Here is a 23,556-nt window from a genome sequence, read left to right on the forward strand (position 1 = left end):
CTCACTAGTCCTTCAGATATTCATTATTAACTTACTATTGTATTTAAAATTAATCATTAATTGTTCTTATAACAGGTAGAATGGGACAGTGGAAAGGAAAAGAAAAATATTTTGTAAGGAGTTGCACAGAACTTAAGTAAACAGAAATATTTATGTGATGATCAATCCTCTTTAATGACATGATTTCTCCTCCACACCCATTCCTTCATTGGAAAACAGATATAACTGCAGTTTGAAAATACAAAATAATTAAAATTTAGTTATAATACAAATTACAGAAATCTAAATATTTTAGAAAAACCATGAAAGGAAAAAATGAGTTAAATTAGATGGAACCAACAAATCATACTTTTACCCCCTCCCCTCAAAAATCTTCTTTGTGTTAGCCCCAATTATATTAACAACATTATAAATTAGTGGATCATTTATCATCAGTGCCAACTCCATATAAAACACAAATCTTCATATTTATCTGAATTTTTAGGAACTAAGAGACAAACAAATTGAAAACAATTACAAGTACTTTGGGAGTACTTACAAAATATATTTGTTTGGTTATTTGTTTTTAAAGAGTAATATACTTTAAATGTCCTATCATTTCATGTGCCAGAATTCATCATTTACAATGATACACAGCCCCACAGTTATTATGACAGCTCTCTATATTTGTTTTATGGCTTGCAACAGATACTTTCTTGTGTCATACAATCCCTTTATTGACTAATAGATGTACTCAATGAAATGAGTTGTAAAATGACTTGGCTATATCATTTCCCAAAGCTATCACTCAAACTATTTTGCATTAATCTGAACAGAGTATTTAAAGTTAATGGGGGTAAATACACAAAGCCACAATGCTAAGTGGCAAGTTTTGGGGGGAGAAGGAGAAGCCATTCAACAATGCTGGGGGCTGAGGAAAAGATTTATCTTGAATTGTCCCTTGTTTCTATAAAAGTTGAAATGCCTCAGACTTAACACCTTGTAGATTTTAAATCATCAGAAAAGAGTTTGCCAGAACAAGCATATGTAGGCAAGGCACAAACATTTAGCATTCTACAATATGAAATACAGTTCTCCAATTTCTGTCTTCAGAAGCAAACAAAAGGGAACAAAAATGAAATTTGGGATCCAGGTCAATACACTTGCTACATAACCCATAACATACATTCACATATACAACCTTCCACTGCTGGTGGAGAAAAGAATGGTCATTGAGGCCATTAGTTTAGAATGTAAATTCATTTATACTCAATCAACTTGATTGATATGGGGTAGTTAACAGGTCGTATTGCTTATTAATGCTTTGCTAAAGATTTTTAGATATGCTTTGAATGCTGGATTGGGTATGAATTAGGTGGCCATAGGAAAGACTAAAAATTAATTAAATAAGTGATTAATAGATTCATTTACACATGGTAATTACTTCAATCCAAGCAATTGGATATGCAAATCAAGCATGCTCTTTGCACCCAGCACTTTGATGTAAACTGTGCTCCTTAAACTGATCTTTTTTTTTTTCAGAAAAAAAGGAGGGAGGGAGAAGAGATTGGACAAGGCAAAGTCAGTGAGGAGCCAGTGACATTAGTACTTTACGCAAAAAGGTAAGATATCCTTCCTCTATCTGTTAGCCTTAAACTGTGTTGATGTACAATTCAAATCATCCATAGGCAACATACCAAAATGGCTGCAATAAGGCAGTGTTATTTAGCATATCTAGAGGATATCAGGTTGGGAAAAGATGTCAAATAGCTTGGTTAGCATAAGCAAAATAAAACCAGTAACTTTCCTGTTTAACTGTCCACTACCTCAGCTCTATAGTTAAGCAAGCACTAACATTCAGTTAACTGAATTAAGAATTATGTGTTTCTCTTCAGAAACAAGGTTGAGTGATACAGGTGACCTCCAGTCCATTTATAAAATCCTTGGGCTGGTTTTTCTTTGAAGATGTTTTGTTTCTCATCCAAGAAGCTTCTTCAGCTCTGAGAAGCAAAACATCTTCAAAAAAAAACCCCAGAAAGTCCAGTTGCCTCTTGAAAAAGCACTTTTGGGACAAACATAGATATTTACTACTTACATAATCAGTGAAATACAGTACCAACTTTTGGACCCATTAGCATCTCACCATGTTGTTGGACATTATGCCTCATATTATATTGGTGGACTCATTAGCATTTCACATTCATATCTCACCATGGAGACAAAATATCTATGCCACTGATATAACCTTTGCCGTTGCTTTTTTATTATTTTCTTATTTCTTATTATTTTTATTTCTTATTATGTCCATCATTGTCATATGTTCATTGTATAAAAAATACAAAGATAAACTGATTTTGCATGGTTCCTACTATATAAGGCATGATATCAATGTGCTCAACTAAAGTTTATATTTTTCAGAGAACGGAACATATTTGAACTTATTTACATTTTGTAATTACCAATTATGTTCTACACTACACTAAGTGTAGTGCAATCTGAATATGCACATATGTGTACGTGCATACTATTCTGATAACAATTGAGACATTAAATAGAATTCCATCTCTAACTTAAAAAACCATTAAGCTATTTTTGTACAAATAGACAGATATACACTAATTATAATATAATAATATTTTCTATTTAATTAATATTTATTAAATTAAAAAATATTTTTGCACCAAAATGATAGGTCAAGGAAGTGTTCTTGGCAGCGCATGGCAGTTTTGCCATTCTGAAAGGTAGAGAAGGAAAGCTGAAGTAAATTGGAGGCAAGGTCACATGGTTTTCCTGCTCTCTTTTCTTCCATCTGGGAAAGAAGAGCCCAGCTTGCAGTGATAAACAGCCATGCTTTGGTTATCACTTTCCTTAAGTTGAGAAGAGGCAGCAAGTGATAGATGGCCAGGAATTTGGTTATCGGGCAAGGCTGTCAGCCAGAGTTTCAGATAGCACACACATATTTAGCAGAGCATCATTATGCAATGGCATGGAGCTAAAATATGGCCGAGGGTATTGAAAGAATGAAAGAACAGGATTTGGGGGGTGGGAGCAAATGGAGCAAGAATAAAAGAGTGCAAGGCAAGGATGTTATCGTCCTAGTGACACCTTTTATCTCAGTCTGGTTAGTTAAAGGAGGACACAAATTGGTCCTTCCTCCACCATTGTATCCTCTTGTACAAACACAGGCAGATAAAATGTGTCACCAGTGTGATAGCATATCAATTTAACCCTAATTATCTAAGGGGTCATGCTAAGAAATAAGAGTTTCACATTTCAACAGGTCCCTCCATTTCTTTTATGGAGGTGCCACATTAATAACACGGGGAGGGAAAGGGGGGCAACAAGAAAGGGAGGCAGTTTGTAATTGAATTCAATCACTCAGGTGGTCCTAGTGTATGAAAAATTAATGTGCAAGTCTCACAGCTAATCATAAATTGTTATTGTCCATCTGTTAGGTTTGGAATGTCAGAAACCTTAAAAAAATAGTTATTTTTTATATTTTTAATCTTTTAGTATCTAGCTGGCATTTTTAGAGAATTTCCTCTTTCTAAAACTGGGAGAAAATATGCAATCTTACAGACCTGGTCTCAGCTTTGATAGAATTCAGTATGTTCATGTTCTAAAAATATTTAAAATGCACTGTTACATTTGCCTTGGTAAAGGTACTTCTACACAGGTAGTAGAAGAAAGAGAGCTGCTTGCCTCCAGACTCATGATATGGTCTTTAAAAGATTACATCCTGCTTTAATATTTTTATGTTTAAAATATTAATATCTCATCCTGCAATCATCTAATAGCTAAGGAAGCCTTGCAGAAAAGCTTCTAAATTGCATACAAATTATCTAAAGATACTGTTGCAGAAAAATGAGGAAGTGGAACAACACAATCTCTTCCTGCAGCTCAACATCATACAACATTTATGTTGCATTTTATAAACAAGACAGCAAAATTGTGGCCATGCATGCTTTGAAGGCTACCACATAAGCACTCATCTGTCTGGAAAATTTAAAAGACATGACTATGTCAAATATATGTTGTATCTATAAAACACTAGTGTTCCTCATGTGTAATTTACCATCTCAAGATACACAAAGTGTTGCTTCTAATCTAGAATGAATCTTTGATACAAAACAGCCAATGAGAAAGCTATGCTTTGCTTTGATAATGGAGATACAAGATAACAACAACAACAAAAGACAAGTACTTTAGAAAAAGATAATCATTTACTTGGAGAGATATAGGGTTAATATGCAATGCTAGGTGTATTTAGCAAGCACCAGTTTATGAATTAACTGCTGAATTATGGATTTGATAATTTGAATCTAATTAAAACTACAAAGTATATTATGACATAATTTTTGTAAGCACATTATTTTATTTTATTTTGGTCCTTAAAGGTGTACTTCACATCACATAACACTCAAAAACTTAAGATATATAGATATAAGGTAGAAATCAGGAGGAGTCTGGTAGCACCTTTTCAGACTAACACAAATTAGCTTAATGTGACATCTATTGCATCTTCATCAAATGCAATAGATGTCAAAATTGATCTGTGGGAGCAGATGAAACAAGGTGTGGTTTATGCAAATATAGGTTACATGTGATACAGATTACAAGTATCTTATCAATTAACAATTGGAATATGTTAAATATCCATTGTGTTTGCGTGGACCTCCAGAAATATCCTGAAATCTTTTGATGTAGGCGAGTTCAGAAATCTCTCACTCAACTGTGCTGGTAAAATTTGTTTTTATCAAGGCTACTGGAGTGTCTATGATAAGGCTTTGCCTTTGTTTTGAGTCCTGATGTCAAACTTGGGTCCATTAATTATTTTGTTTAGTTTGCCCTATTACTCCTACAAAGAATCCAGAGAGGCATTGTCACAGACCAGCACATCTCTTCTCTTACAAGATATAAGGTAAAAAGACCTGCAATGCTTACAAATTTTACTGCAAGTTTTAACAATGTACCGATAGTATGGTATCTTTGTGACTGCATGAAATAGATAAATGAGTTTCTCGGCTCTGCTGGGTCATCAAAAGTCCCTCTGTCAAGACTACTTGCAGCTAGATTCCATATCTCCACAGCCGACTTAATCACTTTGGGAAATCATCTTAGTAGCATCCAATCAATCAGACAGAAAGCTTTGGTATACATGTGTAAGTGGTTGCCACAGGAGGCAACATACTTATTGAGAAGTTTTTAATTTAGCACAGTTGTCAGCTTTCACACTAACACAAGGGGCTCTCCCAAATCTCTACCCTCAACATGTTACAGTTTAGCCAGGCTCTAAGTTATATGTCAGCATCATGCACAAAATGATGTGACACAAAACATTGTTCTATTTTTGTTTGTCTGCTGCAAACCAGCAAAATCTCCATGACTGCTTCCCAATCTCTGATTCAAATATGTAAGTCATTTTGAGTGTCATGGTACTTAATCATCTTCTTCAGACCCAAAGGACTCTATTGATTGACCAAAGATGCTAATGAAGTACTGCTTTTGAAAGACAGCTAAACCTTTCTCACAAATATTTGTAGATTTTGCAATTTAGCCTCCAGCAAACTTACCCAACAAGTAATCCAGGAATATTGTTGTCCATAATTTCCAAGGACAGTCAGAATTCCCTAAACTAAGCAAGAGCAATATCTGGTCTTCAGGACCACAAATGAGTCCACCTCTCACAACTAATCACCAGCAGATTGAAAAATTAAATTTTAAAAAAGAAGTGTTCTATCTTGTATTTTCAGATTCTTGTTTGTCACCCAGAGTCTTCTTCAGTGAGATAGGCAGCTATATAAAAATGATTAATAAATAAAAATTCAGGAATGTATCTACAAGTTCACCAGGAATTAAGCACAAGATCCAACCTGGGTCAGTCACTGAGACCAGAGGTTTAGTTTTTCAAGCTTTCAGACTCATGCTAGGACCCATCCAAAGGACCAGCACAAATCCGAAAGCTTAGAAGACTAAACCTGTGAGCCTGGTGATCGACTCAGGTTGGAACCTGCAACATTATCATAGCAAATGTATATTCGCCTTCAATTAGGCTCAACTTCTGGAAATCACGTTTTTCTACATAAGCAGAATTGCAAACCATAGGTGGCACCTCAATATACATTCCTCCCCCCCAAAAATAATAGCTGCCACCTCTGAAAGCCATTTCATTTCATACTCCTCCTTCACTGCTGTCCTATGATCTACTACCAAGAAGCTGAATATAATTTTTCCTCACATATTCTTCTTCCAATCCTTTCTAATGGTAACAAAACAATGGACCGACCACTTTCTTCATCCTATGTATGTATGTATATATATGTATGTATTTCTGAGACAAAAATAACAAATTCAGTACTTGGCACCATTAGGCCAATATTGACAAACATAAAGATGGTTGCAAATTTTCTCCTACAAAAGTTACCCTGATGCCTCTAGACAGAAGATTAAGTAAAAAGAGCCCTTCGTTCCACTAGTAATAGGACAATGGTCAATTTGGTTGGGCAGCATATATAACACAAGGAAAAAGAAAGGGAGAAGGGAGGCACCACAATAAAGTAAGCACTGATTAAATTTCAGTGCAAAGCTGCTTCTGTGGAGTAATCATTTTCAACGATGATTGGATAAAGGTAAATTTGGCTTTTTTTAGTTTTTATGTTATAAATATTTGTATTATATTTATATAGCATCACGTTTGCTTAGAAATTATGACCACCAGGTGACTGGGTTCCTGAGGGAGCTGGGAATTATTCTGAAAGATCTGTTACAAAGTCCAGCCAAAACCTTGGTGGCTGCTTGGAATGGGAGAGCAACCGTGGCTTTGGACCAGATCACACCTGAGTAGTGTTTCCGTGTCCACAGTTCTTGTAATTCCCTATGGTATTCAGAGGACTTGGGAAAACTAAAGAGAGCACAAAGATGCCTGGAATGCCGCTGCAAAAAAACAAACACAAGCTACAGCTGTTATTAGAGTCTACCTCTATTTCTCAGCTCCTGTTGCATTCACAGACAGTGCTCAGCAGCCCTATATTGAGGAACCTGGCCCTCCTGGGAGGGAGCAATACTGAGATTCACCTACAGATTATTGTGAAGTATATAGCATCTAGCTGATAAAGTCACTCATATTCATTCTTTGTTGTACTCTGCCCTTGGGGAAGAAACACTAGGGATTATAGGGGGCTAAATCTTGCAGGGTTATCTGGGAGGAGTTCAATCCCACTGAACCTGAGGAAGTGGACAGGGCATTTGCAGCTGCTAGTTCAACCATTACATTCACAACTATGAGGACAACTTTTCTCAATTGCCATATATAATTATTTTTGGACTATACTGTTATTGATTTTAATTGATTTTATGATTTTTGAGATGAGCAATCATCAGAATTAATTAATTAATTAATTAATTAATTAGCACTATTGTCAATGTTTTAAATATACTTCATAAACTAACCTTGCAACCATCACAGCATCCCCATGGTCATGTGATTAAAATTCAGGCACTTGGCAACTCTCATATATTTACAATGGTTCTGGGTCACGGGATCACCACGTCCTGGAGAATCTGACAATCAAAGTCAATGAGGGAAGCTGGATTTGCTTAACAATCACATGATTCATTTAACAATTGCTGTGATTCTCTTAATCACAACAAAACTGTCATAAAATAGGGCAGGACTCAATAACCATCTTGCTATTACACCAGTGGAAATCCTGATCCCAACTATGGTTGTAAGTTGAGGACTACCTGTATTTATTCTTTTAAAAAGATTTATATGGCTGCCCATCTTATGTAACAACTCTGGTGGATCACTACAAGAACAACAGAAAACTAAAACTATTTCACCCAAACAAAAGACTACAACATTCATACATGCACTGGGTCCAGCTTCCATCCTGGCCCAATACCTGAGTGAAGAGTGAGATCTGCTGAAAAGGTCAAGAGGTGGGGGGGCCCTCATTATCTCCCATTTAATAATACTTGAATTTATTTTAAGTAGAAAAATATAACTGATGTGAAATAAGATCAAATGAAAACATTTCCCAATTCTTAGACTACATCTCTACATTTTCTCCTTAAAATGACCAACCATTCTGTGCTTCGGGAATACATAGGCTATGCCATGAAAAGGTGAACTGTGTGATGTTTTTCAAAGCAAAAACCATGCATTATATATTTTTTAAAAAATATTCTTATTTTGCTAATCATGAAGAATAGGTAAGAACTATGTAGGGAAATGTTATGTTCATTTGTTACATTAGCAATTAGTAATTCCAATTTATTAAAATACAGAGAGCTTTGAGATGTTTACCCTTCTCTTGAAATTCTAGACCTAGAAAAGCTAGAACTACGCCGCCTTCGGTCCGATCTAAGTATAGTATATAAAATCATACATTGCAATGTCCTACCTGTCAATGAATACTTCAGCTTCAACCATAACAAGACAAGAGCAAACAGTAGAATACAAACTCAAGGTAAACTGCACCAAACTTGATTTCAGGAAATACGACTTCAGCAACAGAGTGATCGATGTCTGGAATACTCTACCTGACTCTGTGGTTTCTTCCCCAAACCCCAAAAACTTTAACCTGTCTATTATTGACCTCATCCCTTTCCTAAGAGGTCTGTAGGGGGCGTGCATAAGCACACCAATGTGCCTACTGTCCCTGCCCTATTGTTTCTTTTATTTTTCTTATATGCATCAATGTATTCATAACTATGTTTATACTTATACCTATTATCTTGTAAGCAATTGACAAATAAAATAAAAATAAATAAATAATAGTAAGTCTAGAGTTACCTTTTTAAGCAAATGGAACACAACAATTTTAAGGATACCAGATTTCCAATAATGCAACAGTGCCATCCATATATAGAGCAGGCATGGTCCTTAATAAATAAATCACATGTCCATATACTCTAAATAGTAGTAAATTGTCAAGATTAAAAGCAAAAAAAAAATTTCCTCACCTATCTGTAGAGCATTTCAGTGGAAATGAGAAAGAATGAACCAGAATATATATATATACACACACACACACACCAAGCAACTATACTTCTTTAGTATCATTGATATTTAAAAAGCAATCTTCATCTTTCAGAGCTCATTTCTGAGAAACTAAGCTGAAGAGTTAAAGTATCTTTCACTATTACCTGTCCAAATCTATCAATTCCCTTTCCAGCTAACGCAAGTATGTTGGAAGTCAAGACTTCTACAAAAGATCAGCCTGACTCCCAAAAGTGAATATTGATTTCAATCTCTAAAAGAAGATAGGAGAAAACAGAAAGTCAAGTGGAACAAATATCCATCCAGCGAAGGGTCAAGCAGTTCTTTAAAGACAACTTGGCAACCCAGTGCAGTAGAGCTAAGTAAGAAACCTGCACAAGATCAGTAACACAGCAGCTGACCCTTTGTCCCATGTTCTCAGCAGCATACAACCAGCTGCTGTCAGCTGAAAATCTCTCCCGGGCATTAGAAATCTCAGCAGACATTTTTGGCACTTGGATCCATACAACTAGAGACAGCTTTGCTATTGCTGCGGCAAAGGGAAAGAACATCCCGCCCAGCATAATCTTCCATTAGCATGAATGTTGCCCGTGAGAAACCTCCAGAGCCAAAGGACAAGTGCAGCAATTAGAATGCAAGTGGGGTGAGAAGGGGAGGGGGACAACATGCGGGAGCTGTTTAACTGCAGCACCGCAGAGGTCAGTGCATCTGACTCCTGGCCCCTTGATAAATATTGCATGAGTTTGGCAGGAGGGGAAGTATTTTAAACTACCCTGAATGCTTTTCCTCGATTGAACTTGCCTGCGCACAGCTCAACATGCAAGCAGAGTCATCTCTTGTGTGTACAAGAGCCAGGTAATTATTTGCTTAAATGAAAGGGAAATCGGTGGGGGTGGGAGAGAATCCTGCCTGTAAGACTGAACCTGATCTCCCAAAAATGACAATCATCTTGGTGCATAGTGGTGTGTATAAGGGTTATCACTATTTCACAAAGGGTATCAATAACCATGAAAGGGAACACAATGTTTTGAGCAGAACATACAAAAAGCCATCAGTAATATGTTTGTAATTTGATCACTATGAACCACAATGATCACAAGTGGCCGTTTTCTACTGCATAAATTAATACTGTCCATTCCTTTCTAGATTCCACGGCCTCCTGTTCATTCTTCTAATCTTCCAAAACTGTTTAGCCTGAACTTGTTACTGCACCTTGTTCCGTTCCAGAGCCGTTCTTATAGTTGGAAAATGTTAGGAATGATAGTCATCTAACAGTTGGCTTGGTAATATATAAACCAGGATAGTCATTTAATACTATTGTACCTTTAAGAGAATGCTGTAATTGTGATTGGCTGAGGTTCCTTCAACAGCCATAAGATGGAGCCAGAAACCTGGTTTGTTCTCTTTGCATTTTCCCTTTTGCCTTTTTGCCTGACCGTCATTCTGCTTGAATTGCTGTGAGTCTTGCAACTGTTCGCAAACTCTGTTTACTGAACTTTCTTTATGATACTGGTAAAGAAAAGGACCTCATTTTTGGATTAGCCCTGGACTGATTGTTTTGAATATTAACTGCTTTAACCATGTATGATTTGGACTGTTTGTTGGACTTTGTTTACCCATTTACTGGAAGTAAAACTTACATTTTACTGTTCAGTGTATCTGTGTGCTGGTTGTATGTTATTCATCACCACTCTCACTATGTTTCCCTGAGTGCACTCATTCTCCTAACGGGGAATACCTCAACAGAAAACATTTCATTTTTTTGGTTAATTTATATGGCCGTCTGTATCACCAAGGGACTTTGGGTAGCATATGACAAAGCTAAAAAGGCAGTTAAATTAGTAAATAGTAAAACAATAAAAACATTAAAAAGCTACAAAAAAGCTTTAAAAATATAGGCAAAAGATGTTAATAAGTCAGTTATCTCAATAATTCACCAGTCTCCTGTGGTTCCCAGGCCTGATGGCACATCCAAATATTGAGAGACTTTCAGAAGATCAAATGTGCTGAAGCCATCCTTACTTTGTGGGGAAGGGTTTTCCAAAAAACAGGAACCATAGCAAAAAAGATCCACTATCTAGAATCCACTAAATGTAGCTCCCTAGAGGACAGGACCCACAGTTTGATTTCGTTGTACAAGGTGCAATGACAATAAAGTAAACTAAAAACTCTCTGCTGGATCTGTGAGACAGATAAAGGTCATCAGGAAGAGGTGGTCCCTTAAATAACCTAGTTCCAGGCCATGTAGGGTTTTAAAGGTCAAAGCCAACATCTTGAATTGGACCCAGAAACAAACTAATAATAGTGCAGCTTGCGGAGCAGAGATGTAATGTGTGAACCTAGAAACATACACAACTGCCCATGCTGCTGCATTTTGTACCAGCTGAAATTTCTGAATACTCTTCAAAGGTAGTCTCACATAGAGCATAGTACAGAAATCCAACTGGTGATAACCAAGGCATGAGTATCTGTGAATAAAGCTCCTCAATCTAGGAATGGGCACAACTGGCAGATAATATGAAGCTGTGCAAAGATCCTCCTAGCTACCACAGGTGCGCTTTGGGGAGGAATCATGAGTCTAGGAGGTCCTCCAGATTATGCATAAGGTCTGTTTGGGGCAGTGCCACCAAAAATGTCATAGTCTTCAAAACACAAAGCCACTCACATCTCGCCATGCTTCAGTTGAAGCCTCCTATTCCCCATTCAAATTTTCATAGCCTCCAGACACATTATATCCTGTCTGAAATGGATCTAGGTAATCCACTTCATGCAAGGTCTTCTGAAGCTGCCAGACAACTACCTTCTCACCCCGCTTCTCAAAAGAGCCTTTGAACCCAGATTTATTGATTTTCTTCTGTCATACTAGAAATAATTTTATTTTCCTTCTTCACAGTACTTTTTAAATAGTTGACTGCTAATCCAGTCTTCTGAACCCTTCTCTGCAGTTTTCACTCAATTTTACGACTCTTTGATGAATGTACATGATTTTTTTTTCTATTAATACCTTTCTTAAAACAAAACTGATAGTAACTGAAGAAATGTGATCTCACTTGGGCAACCCATTTTGTTTCCACGTGACAAAATGGCCATCTAGATATTTGCTACATGTCTTATATGTCTGAGTTTGATATCAAAGTTCTTGGACAATAGATTTCCCATATTGGGCAGACCAAAAAGACAAGATGAGGTCTAATACTCTACAAGTGACAAAGAGAGAACATTGGTTTCTTTGCCCTTGCTATGGTCATGCTTTAATGCTTCCTGACATTCCTCTCAAGACAGTGAGCAATCTGAGTAACCACCATAGTAATTATTTTCACAGTGTCACATTGCTGTCACACTATTAACAAAGAGACAGGCAGCTGGAGGCCATGACACTCAAGAAAGTAAAAAATGACTGCCAAGCATCCAAAAATCCTTTGCTAAACAAAGATCTTAAACCAGAGCCCTTACAATATTCTAAGTCAATGGGTAGGAAGCAGGAAATTTGTATCATTTTACAATTTAACCACTATGGCTGAAATGCTGATTTTCTTCCAAATTCCTAGCTGAACCAAAGCCCATAAATCTTGTAGGTTACAAATAAGATTTGATCTTTTTAATATGACAAATGATTAAAGCAAAACTTACACACAGACAAACATTCAATAACTATCTTTCATTCTAATGTAATTATGATATTTGTTATTCAACAGGAACACAGCCAAACTGTGAAATTTATCGTATCTCAATGCCTGCAAATATACTATCTATATATACCGACAATATTCTTATTGTCTTATTACCTGTAATTATACCATCCTGAATGTTCTTTATAATTAGCATTTCCTGGTGACTAGGGACAACAGCAGCCCACCACACACACATGCATTTTGAGAACATAGCCCAACGGACCTATTACCATGCTCTTACGCTACCAGTCACTCAGGAATTTCCCATAAACTGGCGGTATCCATCTATCTTGCAGATATGACTTCAGATACTTCAGATTTATTCATTAAAGCAGTGGTCTTTTCTTATCTGTTTAACTTGGCCCCCACACTATTATAGCAATTCATCTTATGCTGGAAGGAAGTTCTTAAGAAAAGATCAGACTTCCATTTGTCCATGATGGAATAAGAATTCCTGCCTTGGGCAGGTTTTGGAATAGAAGACCTCCAAAGTCCCTTCCGGCTCTATGATTCTATGGTTTTATCTCACAAAGTACATATAACAACCATGTTAGATTTGCCCGATCAGCTGGTCTTTTGGGATGCCTTTATCTGAGTATGGAAGTGTTATAGATGCCTCTTTGAGCTTACTTAAAACCACACTGCCCCATACAGGAACTACTGCAATTATTTTAATTTGAAAGACATTAAGCTTAATTATGACAAAACAGATCTTCCATAATAAGTTATTTGAAATAATCATGGCTAGTACTATTTATTCACCCTTCATTTACCTAATTGAGTGCCCCACAGAACTGCAACGTGAAGCTACAGTTCAAATGCATGCCTTAATATCCATCATATTCACAAAACAGATAAAAGATAGATATTGGATCCCAAGTTGCATACTTCTATGTGGTCCCAAATCCATACCTCAAACATCAGTTTTAGTGTGTTCAGTCATTCAACCCCTTTCAAGCTCTTCCTGACCCAATGGGCATCTGTTTACAAGGACTGTCTATCAGCAATTGCTTCTTTGTCATCAGTGATAGTATCTACCTTATCTTTTCCAAGCCTTTGTTTTTTGTTTGAATGTGATTTTTTCCCAAGTATCAATACATCTCCAGTCACTCTTGCTTTTGCATTATGCCTCCTCAATATTTGAATTCTACTTTAATGATTGGTACTTTAATAAGAAATCTGGTTTTATTACATACAATGTTTGTTGTTCTTGCAGACCAAAGTATTCTCAAATATGTTTTCCAGCACCTCAACTCATAAATACAATTTCCAATTATCCTACTTTTACAGCAATGTATTACAATGGCAAAACCACAGCACTGAAAATACAGGCATCAGTACTTTTGTCAGTCACATATCTCACAAACAAAGATATTTTTCAGCAGAGTAATTTGTTTAAAAAAAACCCAGATAGGATCATAGGCTTATTTGTAAACCTATGTTAAACTTGTGATATAATCTACCACAACATTCTACACATGACTTCTCAAATTCACTTATAAAAAAAAAAGATAAATGCCCTCTACCAATCACTTTGGAGACCTATCCCACATAGTCAAGTCTAGGTATTATTTCTCTGACTTGCTTATTTCCACATAAGAGCTATTCCTATCACTTGTAATACCCATCTGGCTCCATTCCCATGTTTGGAATTTCCAAGCAGCAGATACCACTTCGTTCTTGTGACTCAGACTGTGTCAAAACTCATTATGCTTTCAGCTAACGCACCACCAACCCCTTCAAATACAGACATGAAGCTCTTATCCTTTGTGTGTGAAAGATTAGACAAGCTGAAGTTTGCCGTCCATAGCAAGGTAATCCCTACGTGAATGGCTTAGTTACAAGCATCTCACCCAAAACCAATTCCAGGAAACCACATGGGGAGGGCGGGACTGAGGAAGACATTTACTAAATTGCACATATAAATCTCTGATCTCAAATGAAGAAAAAAGAGAAAGCAGAGGAATGAAAAATCATGAAATTTAATATTCACCCCCCAAAATGCAGGATCTGAAAAAGGAAGTATTTAGTTTATAAATGAATAAGCTTATATTTCTTTGTGACATTTAGGACATAAAATGTGAGATAAATTAACACAGCCAAGGTTTTAGAAATGCAAAACTTATATTTAAGATCAGCAGAAATTAAATAATGTACAATAATTTAATCTATTTAGTAATTATAGTGAATATATACAGCTAATCCTTGACATATGATCATAACTGAATCAAAAAAAATTCACTGCAAAGGAAGGCAGTGTTAAGTGAGTCACGTTCCATTTTATGATTTTTTTAACATGGTTGTTAAGCAAACCACTGCAGTTGTTAAGTAAATCATGCAGTCATTAAGCAAATCTGGCTTCCCACATTGACTCTGCTTGTCACAATCTTCGCAGGAATACTGCAAATGACAATCACAGGGTCAAAGGCTGTTGCACATCATAAATACATGCCATTTGTCAAGTACCCATATTTTGAAGATATGATCGTGGGGATGTTGCAACAGTCACTCACCAAGTGTCTTTGTTCTTTCCTGTTATTCAGAAAATTTCTTCTAAGTTATAGCCATCACTCTGCTAAACAAATAATTTCCTCAATACTGTTCAACTATTACAAAGTCTGCACTACTATTACTGTTAATCTTCTCATCACTCCTTATCACCCATCCCCTCCCACTTGTGACTGTAACTTTGTCGCTTGTACCCTTGCGATTTATATTGACTGTTTCCTTGTATGATTTGATTGCTTATTGTACCCTATGACTATCATTAAGTGTTGTACCTTATGATTCTTGACGAATGTATCTTTTCTTTTATGTATACTGAGAGTATTTGCACCAAGACAAATTCCTTGTGTGTGCAACCACACTTGGCTAATAAAGAATTCTCTTCTCTCTAAATTAATTGCAATTCAACAATGTTTAAGTAAAAGACATTTTTATGGTCCATATGTCCATAAAGGCTGGGTGAGGATCTTTGGCAGATGAGATGCCACTGCAAGTGTTTCTACAAACAGCAACAATACAATAATGGAATCTGTGACCAGAAGCAGGTTCTGGCTTATGAAATTATCTTTGGAAAAGGAGACATTGAGGTATTGCTCACTTGCATTTTGGATAGTGGCTCCTTGCAAGGAAACCACAGGAATTGAGTTACTTGTGGTCAACAATGAGTTCAGCAGCTTGGGGGCCAAGGGAATATCAGTGCACCTAAATCCACTGTGTAGTCTTTATGGATGTATTCTAGTGAAGGGCTACTATGAGATACATTGTTCAAAAAGCATGCTCTTCGAAGAATCACCATGATAAGGACATCAAAGACAAGTGATCAGACATTGAAGAAAGAAATGGTAATCTACACCATTCTGCCCAAACACTTACATGGATATTCACATTCAGCACAATGTGAGTAATATACTAGGAGATTATCCTGCAAGTCAAAGAATACCAAGAAGTTACTGGGAAATGGAAGCGGGTGATTATGAGTAATACTGATACTTATGATGTGGCTGGATTAAAGCTAAAAGACTGTCCAGATGCTAATATGCCCTGATGCAAAAGAAAAATTTGATGCTTCAAAGAAAGATATACTACTTGTATATGGAATGTCAGAACCATGAACCAAGGCAGACTTGATGTTTTCAGAGTAGAAATGTCAAGATTGAATACTGACATTCCTGGAATCAGTGAACTGTAATGGATAGGAATGGGTCACTTCACATCAAAGGAGCACCACCCTGTACTGGGGATGAAAAACCATACAGGAAATCAAGTAAGCCATCATTATTAACAAGAAAGTGTTACACTCAGCGCTCTTACACACACACACACACACACCAAATGACAGGTGTATCTCAATTTCAGTCCAAGGCAAGCTTTTTAATAATACAGTGATCCAGGTCTAGGCTTCAACCACAGGTATAGAGGAAGCAGATACTGAACAACTATTTGTAATACTAAATTGGTATTAATATTACAGGTCATGAACTGATAACACTGGAAGAGAAATTCTGGAATAATGGGAGAATCTGCCCTTAGTATACAAGACAAAGCAGAAAATACTGTAGATTATTAATTCTTCCAGAAAAATTCACTATGCACAACTTCACTGAAATTTCAGGGGCACCGGATATATACTATAGTCATCTTGGATAACCCCCTTGTCCCTGCCCCACCCCCACTAGCATGAGAACCTACAGTATTTGTTAAGTTAGATCTAGAGATTGAATATAGAACTTGCTACTGATCTGCCTCTGCTGCTAAGCAACCTCTCTTCTTAAGCTCCTTGATTCAATGGCTCGGGTTTGGGGGACTTTAATGCACCTTTTCTGGGCAGAATCAGAGGTAGCTCAAGAGCTGATAACCACAACGGAAGCTGAGAATCCAACACATAAAGATGGTCACACTTCAGACCTGACCTTTCCTACTGTTGCAATGGCAATATAATTTGGGGTTGAAAAAAAATAGTATCCCTTCTCTGTCTTAGTCAAACCACCGTTAGATTGTTTTGGAGTGCACTGGTATTACTTACCACCACAGGAAGGTTAGACCTATTTAACTGGCTCAGCCAAATTCCTGATGCACGGTTCCTGATGGCCAATGCATGGACTGGACAAAACTTTAATTGTTGTTTGGTATGAGAAGGAGTTGGACCAGATCACTCCTATGCAGCCTGTGTGTCTCCTGGGATCTAGGGCTCTCCTTGATTTACAGAGCGTCAAGGAAGATGAAACAGAAGAAGGAATGACTAGAGTACTGCTAGAGGACTACAAGGAGTCAACCCAACTTAGCATGAATTCGAGCCATCTTTAAAACTTGTCATTGTTGGGGAGGGGGGCAAAGGGTCAGTAGTTTTCCTGCCTTTCTGCAACAATCATCAGTAGCTCTGATTTGGGTCCATTTGGAGAAGTAACAGCCCGAGACATGAGCTGAAAAATTTGCAGGGCTGATGTGCGGAATATGCTAGGTATTTGTCAGGTTGGATTTATTCCAAGTTGTACTCTAGCATTGATATGGCCTTAAATGAAGTTTGGTCTTACATTATTATCTCAGCTGAGTTTGACATTGTAACTCTTGAAAAAAAATTACAGGGTTCTCAAAACTTTAATCTCATCCCTAATGTGTATATGATCTATGTCCCTCCTGCTTGGCTAAGGCTTCCCAGGAGGTGATAGGTAGGTAGGTAGGTAGGTAGGTAGGTAGGATGATTAATGCATCCTTGAGATAAGGACAGAGTAGAAGCCATTGCTAGATTCTACTGGTCTAGACAATCTCAACCTGTCTCCAACATTTCCTTCTTAGGAAAATTGTTGAAAGTGGACACACTGCTGCTGCAGAGAATCAGATGAAAACGTACCCAATATGATACATTAATATTACAAATTCATACCCAGACTAATGTTGTGAATGCATCACTGTAGATGTTGATATTGATGTGCTGAACCATAAACATGGCTTGGAGTAGATTTTACTTTTAGGCCATAAACAATAACTTTTGATTGCCTAGTTCCGTGATGGCAAACCCGATGGCAGGCGTGCCAGAGGTGGCACGCAGAGCCCTCTCTGCAGGCATGTGAGCCATTCCCCGAGCTCAGCTTTTGTTGCCAGCAGTTTAGACATTAATGGCTGTGTGTTGCGTTACTTTGAGGCGACAGCACACTTACACTCTCATACAAGCTGTATACTCACTACTTTACATTGTAGCCAAGTGTCATTTCTTCAGTGTTGTTACATGAAAAGATATACTTAAATGTTTACAAAATGTGAGGGGGTTTACTCACTTATGTGATATTACTGTATATAAAATATGAAGTTGGTGGTCTTATTGATCTTCACAACTGTCTTATTAAATTATCTTGGGTTCTTATTCTGAACTGATGCATGAACAAATCACCATGTGATACATACAAGTCGCAGCATCACAACCAATTTCTTGTTATGCATACCCTTTTATGAAAATGTACATGTTGTGATCATAGGAAGAATAAACAAAATATGGAATGAAAGTTATTTAATGGGTGAAATTGAAACTTCAGTGGGAGAGTCTGGACTATAACATATAATAAAGTTCATACAACCCGGAGAATAAGCTCTTGAAGTTCTAAAATCATACCTTCCTCAGCTTATTCAAAATAGTTAACTACTGCCTTGCCTGCTGACTCACATAAAATCCCTGAAGCAAGACTAATCCATACTTGGATTTATGACAAGATATGATCATTGGTATGCCATCAGTATCAGTTTCCATACAATTCAATGTAAAAACTATTATTTTAGGCCTGATTCTTCTGGACCACAGTTTGGCTTTCTTCAATTAGGACAATCTCCCAGAAGTAACACAATGCAACAAATGCAACAATCAGAAAAGAAAACTCCAATCCTTTTCTCAGAAGATGCCTGCCTTTCACTAAACAATGCTACTTATCTCTTCCCAATCACTCTGTTTGAAAAAGGCAGAATTTGTCACAAAATATAAGGGGGTAACATTGAGCCGTGTTTTTGTGCTGCAATTCTTTCATCTTGCCCTACAAGGAAGCATGGTGCAACGCTTGTTACAAAGGATATATATAACTGATTGCTTATAACAATGAGTAAACTTCCGACTTTGCTGTAAATCCCTTACTAAATTGGCTTCCAAGATGTGCTTCTTATACAACCTCTAAAGCATGGCCTACCAGCTTTCCATTCTCAAATAGTTCCCACCAAAACAAGTCCCTTTCCATTTGTTCTTAGGCTTAAGGCTCCATAAGTTTAACAAGACTGAATCCCAAATCATATATTTCCACCTGGCAGCTGTAGTGTCTCTTATCTGAAGCTTCGGGTAGTTTTTCTTTAATTAAGAGTATTTCTTTGCCAATGGAAATGGAGGACATGTTATATCCAGAAAGAATGGACCTCTCTCATTAGATCCACCTGCTGTCATGAAGTATTCAAGCTGTGAGATATGGTTCATTCTCTTTTCTGTTCAAGGACTTCTTTCTTTCTTTCTTTAGTAGAGAAAGGTTTTAGAATGAGTGACTCATATTTGCCAAATTTGACATGAGATATATTGATGTGAAATGCCTTTATCAGGACAAGCCTTCAGAAAGGTGATGTTCCACTCAGGAACTTTTTCCTCGTTAAAGATACTGCATCTCAATCAGGAAAGAAGGCTGGTGAATAGGAAAGGAAGAGCTGTCTCCCCTTTGCCAGTCCAATCGATGTTGATCAGGGGAAGCCAAAATCGTTGATCCACCAATGCAAAGAGTGAATACAACATCAGCACCTCGTTATTGATTCCAGTTTTATAGTCATGGTGAGAAGGGACATGTAATTGTACACCTAGCAATACACTTCCAATTTCAGATAAACTCATGACACCACCTGGAAAAAGCCTGAGCTTTTTAATGCCTCGATACTTATAAGTGCCATCAACCCCTAACAAAGAATGATGTCTCTAAGGTGTTTCAAAATAATGTAACAGTAAGTAAAATTTATTATTCCTGGACAGAATTGCTTTCCATCGGTTACCCATGCTTTAGTGGTCTCCCAGGGAGATTGCAGCCCTGAACTGTATCCAGGCCTGCCTTCAAAACTATTTCCAAGTTTCTGCTAGTTCAGAATATGTCTGCAGGACAACTAAATTTACTGAACTGCAACTTCTTGATGTGTTTTGGAGACCAGCACAAAGTCTTGATTTTGCCTTTCCAGATTCTTCCCTCAGCAGAACAAGAATATATTTTCTCTTCATTGGGTACAGTGAGATTCATTTTGTCTATCTTGTTATTTCTGTATAGTATATATCAATATTGCACAAACCTTTCACATCTTTTACCTTGAAATAATTATTTTATTCCCTGGATAATGAGGTTATTATTAGAGAGCCAGTTTGGTGTAGAGAATAAAGTGCTACCTAGAAACCAGGTGAGGTCTATCTTCTCTTGAGAAGCAGATGGACCAGTCACTCTCTCTCCCCATAACCCAATTCAAAGAGTTGTTATGGGGAAAACTGAAGACTGGAACTTTAAGTATGTATTTTGCCTTGAGCTTATCAAAAATAAAGAGAGGCTAAAAAATCCCAATAAACAAATAATATTATATCATGGCAAAGTCCAACTGTTACTTTTCCACCATGACAATCTTTCCACCAGTATTACCGCAAATGATAGCAGGGTAGCTATGTGTTTTATTTGTATGTTTTTGCTAAGATTAAACCAAAAGGTGTATATAAATTGTTTTCCTATTGAACAAGAGCTGTACAATTTTTGGTGACTCTAGTGACTACCTGAAAAAAGTACATCAGTGGCTACAGAGAAACTATGACCACAGGTTGTCTACATTCCTGCCTTAACTGGCACTGCTGAAAATACAGACAACCATTTCCCTCCCTTCTTAAACGTATTGTGATTTGTTTCAAATGCTAATAATAAGTAAACAAAATACTATAAAAACATGTATTTTCAAAAGCACACAATTTTATTCCTCTGCAATTATTTGAAAAATGTGTTTTAATAGATGTTATCTACATCAAAGTACTATTGCAACTTATTTAATAACTGGTCTTTGTCTTTATCTTACCAGAGCATCCTAAGCTATGCTACTCTCAAATCTGGATTTTAACTCATAGTTCAGAAACAGGATTTAATAATTTGTGTAGTAAATGTGAAGTGGCTGCTTCTTCTGCAGGTTACCTTTAAACACAATTAAAGTTCACTGAGAAGTATAAGTGATGTATCCTGTAGATCCAATCCTCTATGTTTCTTTGATCTCAGAGGCAGTCTGCGAGCTCTACATCAATCCCATTTGTAAAGAGATGTAGCTCAGTTCTGCTTTGCTAAATCTTATTTGGCAATGTGTCTAAACACATGCAAACTTAATTAGTTAAGGGGGAACCTCAGTATTGTAGTGATGGATAAAAGTAAATGGGGAAATGAGAGAAGTCAGGATTGGCAACAAACTCTCTCTAATTCAAGCCAAGGCATAGTCTCTGACATATAGCTAATCGGATGTGATACCACTAAAGCTGCTACAGCCAATCTGAAATAAAGTGACAAGCTGATCACTAACAGGTAGCTGAATTTCTTACTTCTGAGAAGCTGGAATCACAAGATCATGAATTTTCTACTTGGCACCAGCAATGCTCAGGAATCAGCCTAATCATCAACCTCTGAAGCTGTTGTATAAAAAGATAAATGAAAGAAGGAATAAATGAGCCATTTTCATAGCATTTTCTGAATCTGGAATCAAGATTTTTGTGCCATTTAAATGAAAATGCATGTAGAAAACAAAGATGGATATTAACATTCCTCAAACTGCTCTATCTCATCTCTTGTGGACCACAAAGCTATTTATCCTGCTTGAAGACATAAGCTTCTCTTGTTTTCCGTTTTTTTTTCCTTTTTCCATGTCTATTTCATATTACTGAAAAAAATAAATTAAGCAAACCAGCCTATAATTTCTCAGATCTTAATAGCCTAATAGTAATATTAGTTGCTTTCTAGTCCTCTAATCCAAAACCTTTGGTTTTCTTGATATTAAAAATCAGGCCCTCAAAAGAAATGGTTTTGCTTACATCATGCATCCTGAATAATTAAGAGAAGATATTTTCAAAAGTAGAAAAGACTGGAGTAGAAATGTCTCAAATGGAAGGGTGTGGAAGAATCGGGACTTTTATGCCACAGAACTGACCATTCAAGAGGCTGCATTACTCAATAATATATCATTCAGACACAGCCCCAAATTAACAGATGCACAGATGTTCCAGTGAGGAAGAAAAGCTGGCAGGGGGCAAGAATCATCAGAATATGAATACCTCTGTCCATACTTACATTACTTTCAAGTCCCAATCTCCACAGGTAACAAAAATAGACTTGACCGTGGGATCCAAAAGGCCTTCTTTTGCCATCCATTCATCAACTCTCTGAAAGAAACAGACAGAAAGGAGATGAACTTTCAGAGACATGGAAAAGAGATGCATCAGTTAAACACTGATAAGCCTCACAATCACAAGAGAAGAAAATTGTGATCTTATCCAGGACAGCCGTCTCCTTACTTCCATCTCATCCTGTTCCCCTTCTCATTTCTATGAAGATAAGTTTGGATCTTTGAAGATTTCCAATAGGAGACATCAAGCAGCCACTGAAGTGGTGATTTCGTCAGGCATCACATTTCTGCTTGCAGAATGACTTTTGAAAATTAATATTGCTTGGCCATTTCCTGCATGCCCTGACCCTGTTTCAACATCTTAACGAGTAATTATTTATAAAATCATGGTCAGATTCTAAATAAGCAGGCTTAATCAGCCACACAGCAGCAGCAACAAAGCAATCCAAATAAATACTTCCTAACCATTCTTCCTTTATTATTCATTTTTGTCCTTAAGTATTTCTATCACTAATGAACTATGGTCATAGTGGCTAACAATAACATAGTGGCTACTAAGTTACTAATCATCATCATCATTTTAGCCATTGCCTATCTACTGTAGGATGAAAGTCTCTTCCTGACTGTTTCCAACCAATGCGGTTGGAAGTTACTAATAAAATATTAAAAAAGAAGATGGCAACCTGTTCACCATAGTTGTACCTAATTGAAAACATGTTTTTTTGATAGCAAAAAGGATTAATGTGACCTCCCTCAGTGCAGCCCAAGAAAGTTCATTTTCACATCTTCAGAAATTGTTCCTCCAATGAGTTTAGAATCCAGATAGATTTCTTAAGTTTGAGAAGAACAGTAAGGTTTCTCTTATGACCAAGTCCAAAGATACATGGGACCTTGAACTTTGTCTATAGACAAACCAGTAACCAGGGCATCTATATTAATAATATGGACATGTGCTTCGTAGGCTCAGTCAGTAGTCTGATTTGAAAATATATTAGATACAGTATATTTGCAACACAGATAGACCTTGACTTACAACCACAATTG

At 36.9% G+C, this 23,556-nt stretch overlaps 1 protein-coding gene across 3 annotated transcripts in view; it reads right to left on the reverse strand.

Moving 5' to 3' along the window:
- Positions 1 to 23,556, reverse strand: part of ERI3 (ERI1 exoribonuclease family member 3) — a 218,555-nt gene that overhangs the window by 148,146 nt on the left and 46,853 nt on the right. For all 3 annotated transcript variants that reach the window (XM_026707006.2, XM_087929797.1, XM_087929795.1), the window contains exon 5: positions 22,458 to 22,549. In XM_026707006.2, the coding sequence (XP_026562791.1) occupies positions 22,458 to 22,549 (92 nt within the window). The remainder of the gene's footprint in view (positions 1 to 22,457; positions 22,550 to 23,556) is intronic.

Source organism: Pseudonaja textilis, chromosome 3, assembly GCF_049901715.1.
Source record: "Pseudonaja textilis isolate UNSWEBS1 chromosome 3, rPseTex1.2, whole genome shotgun sequence".
Classification (NCBI taxonomy): Eukaryota; Metazoa; Chordata; class Lepidosauria; order Squamata; family Elapidae; genus Pseudonaja; species Pseudonaja textilis.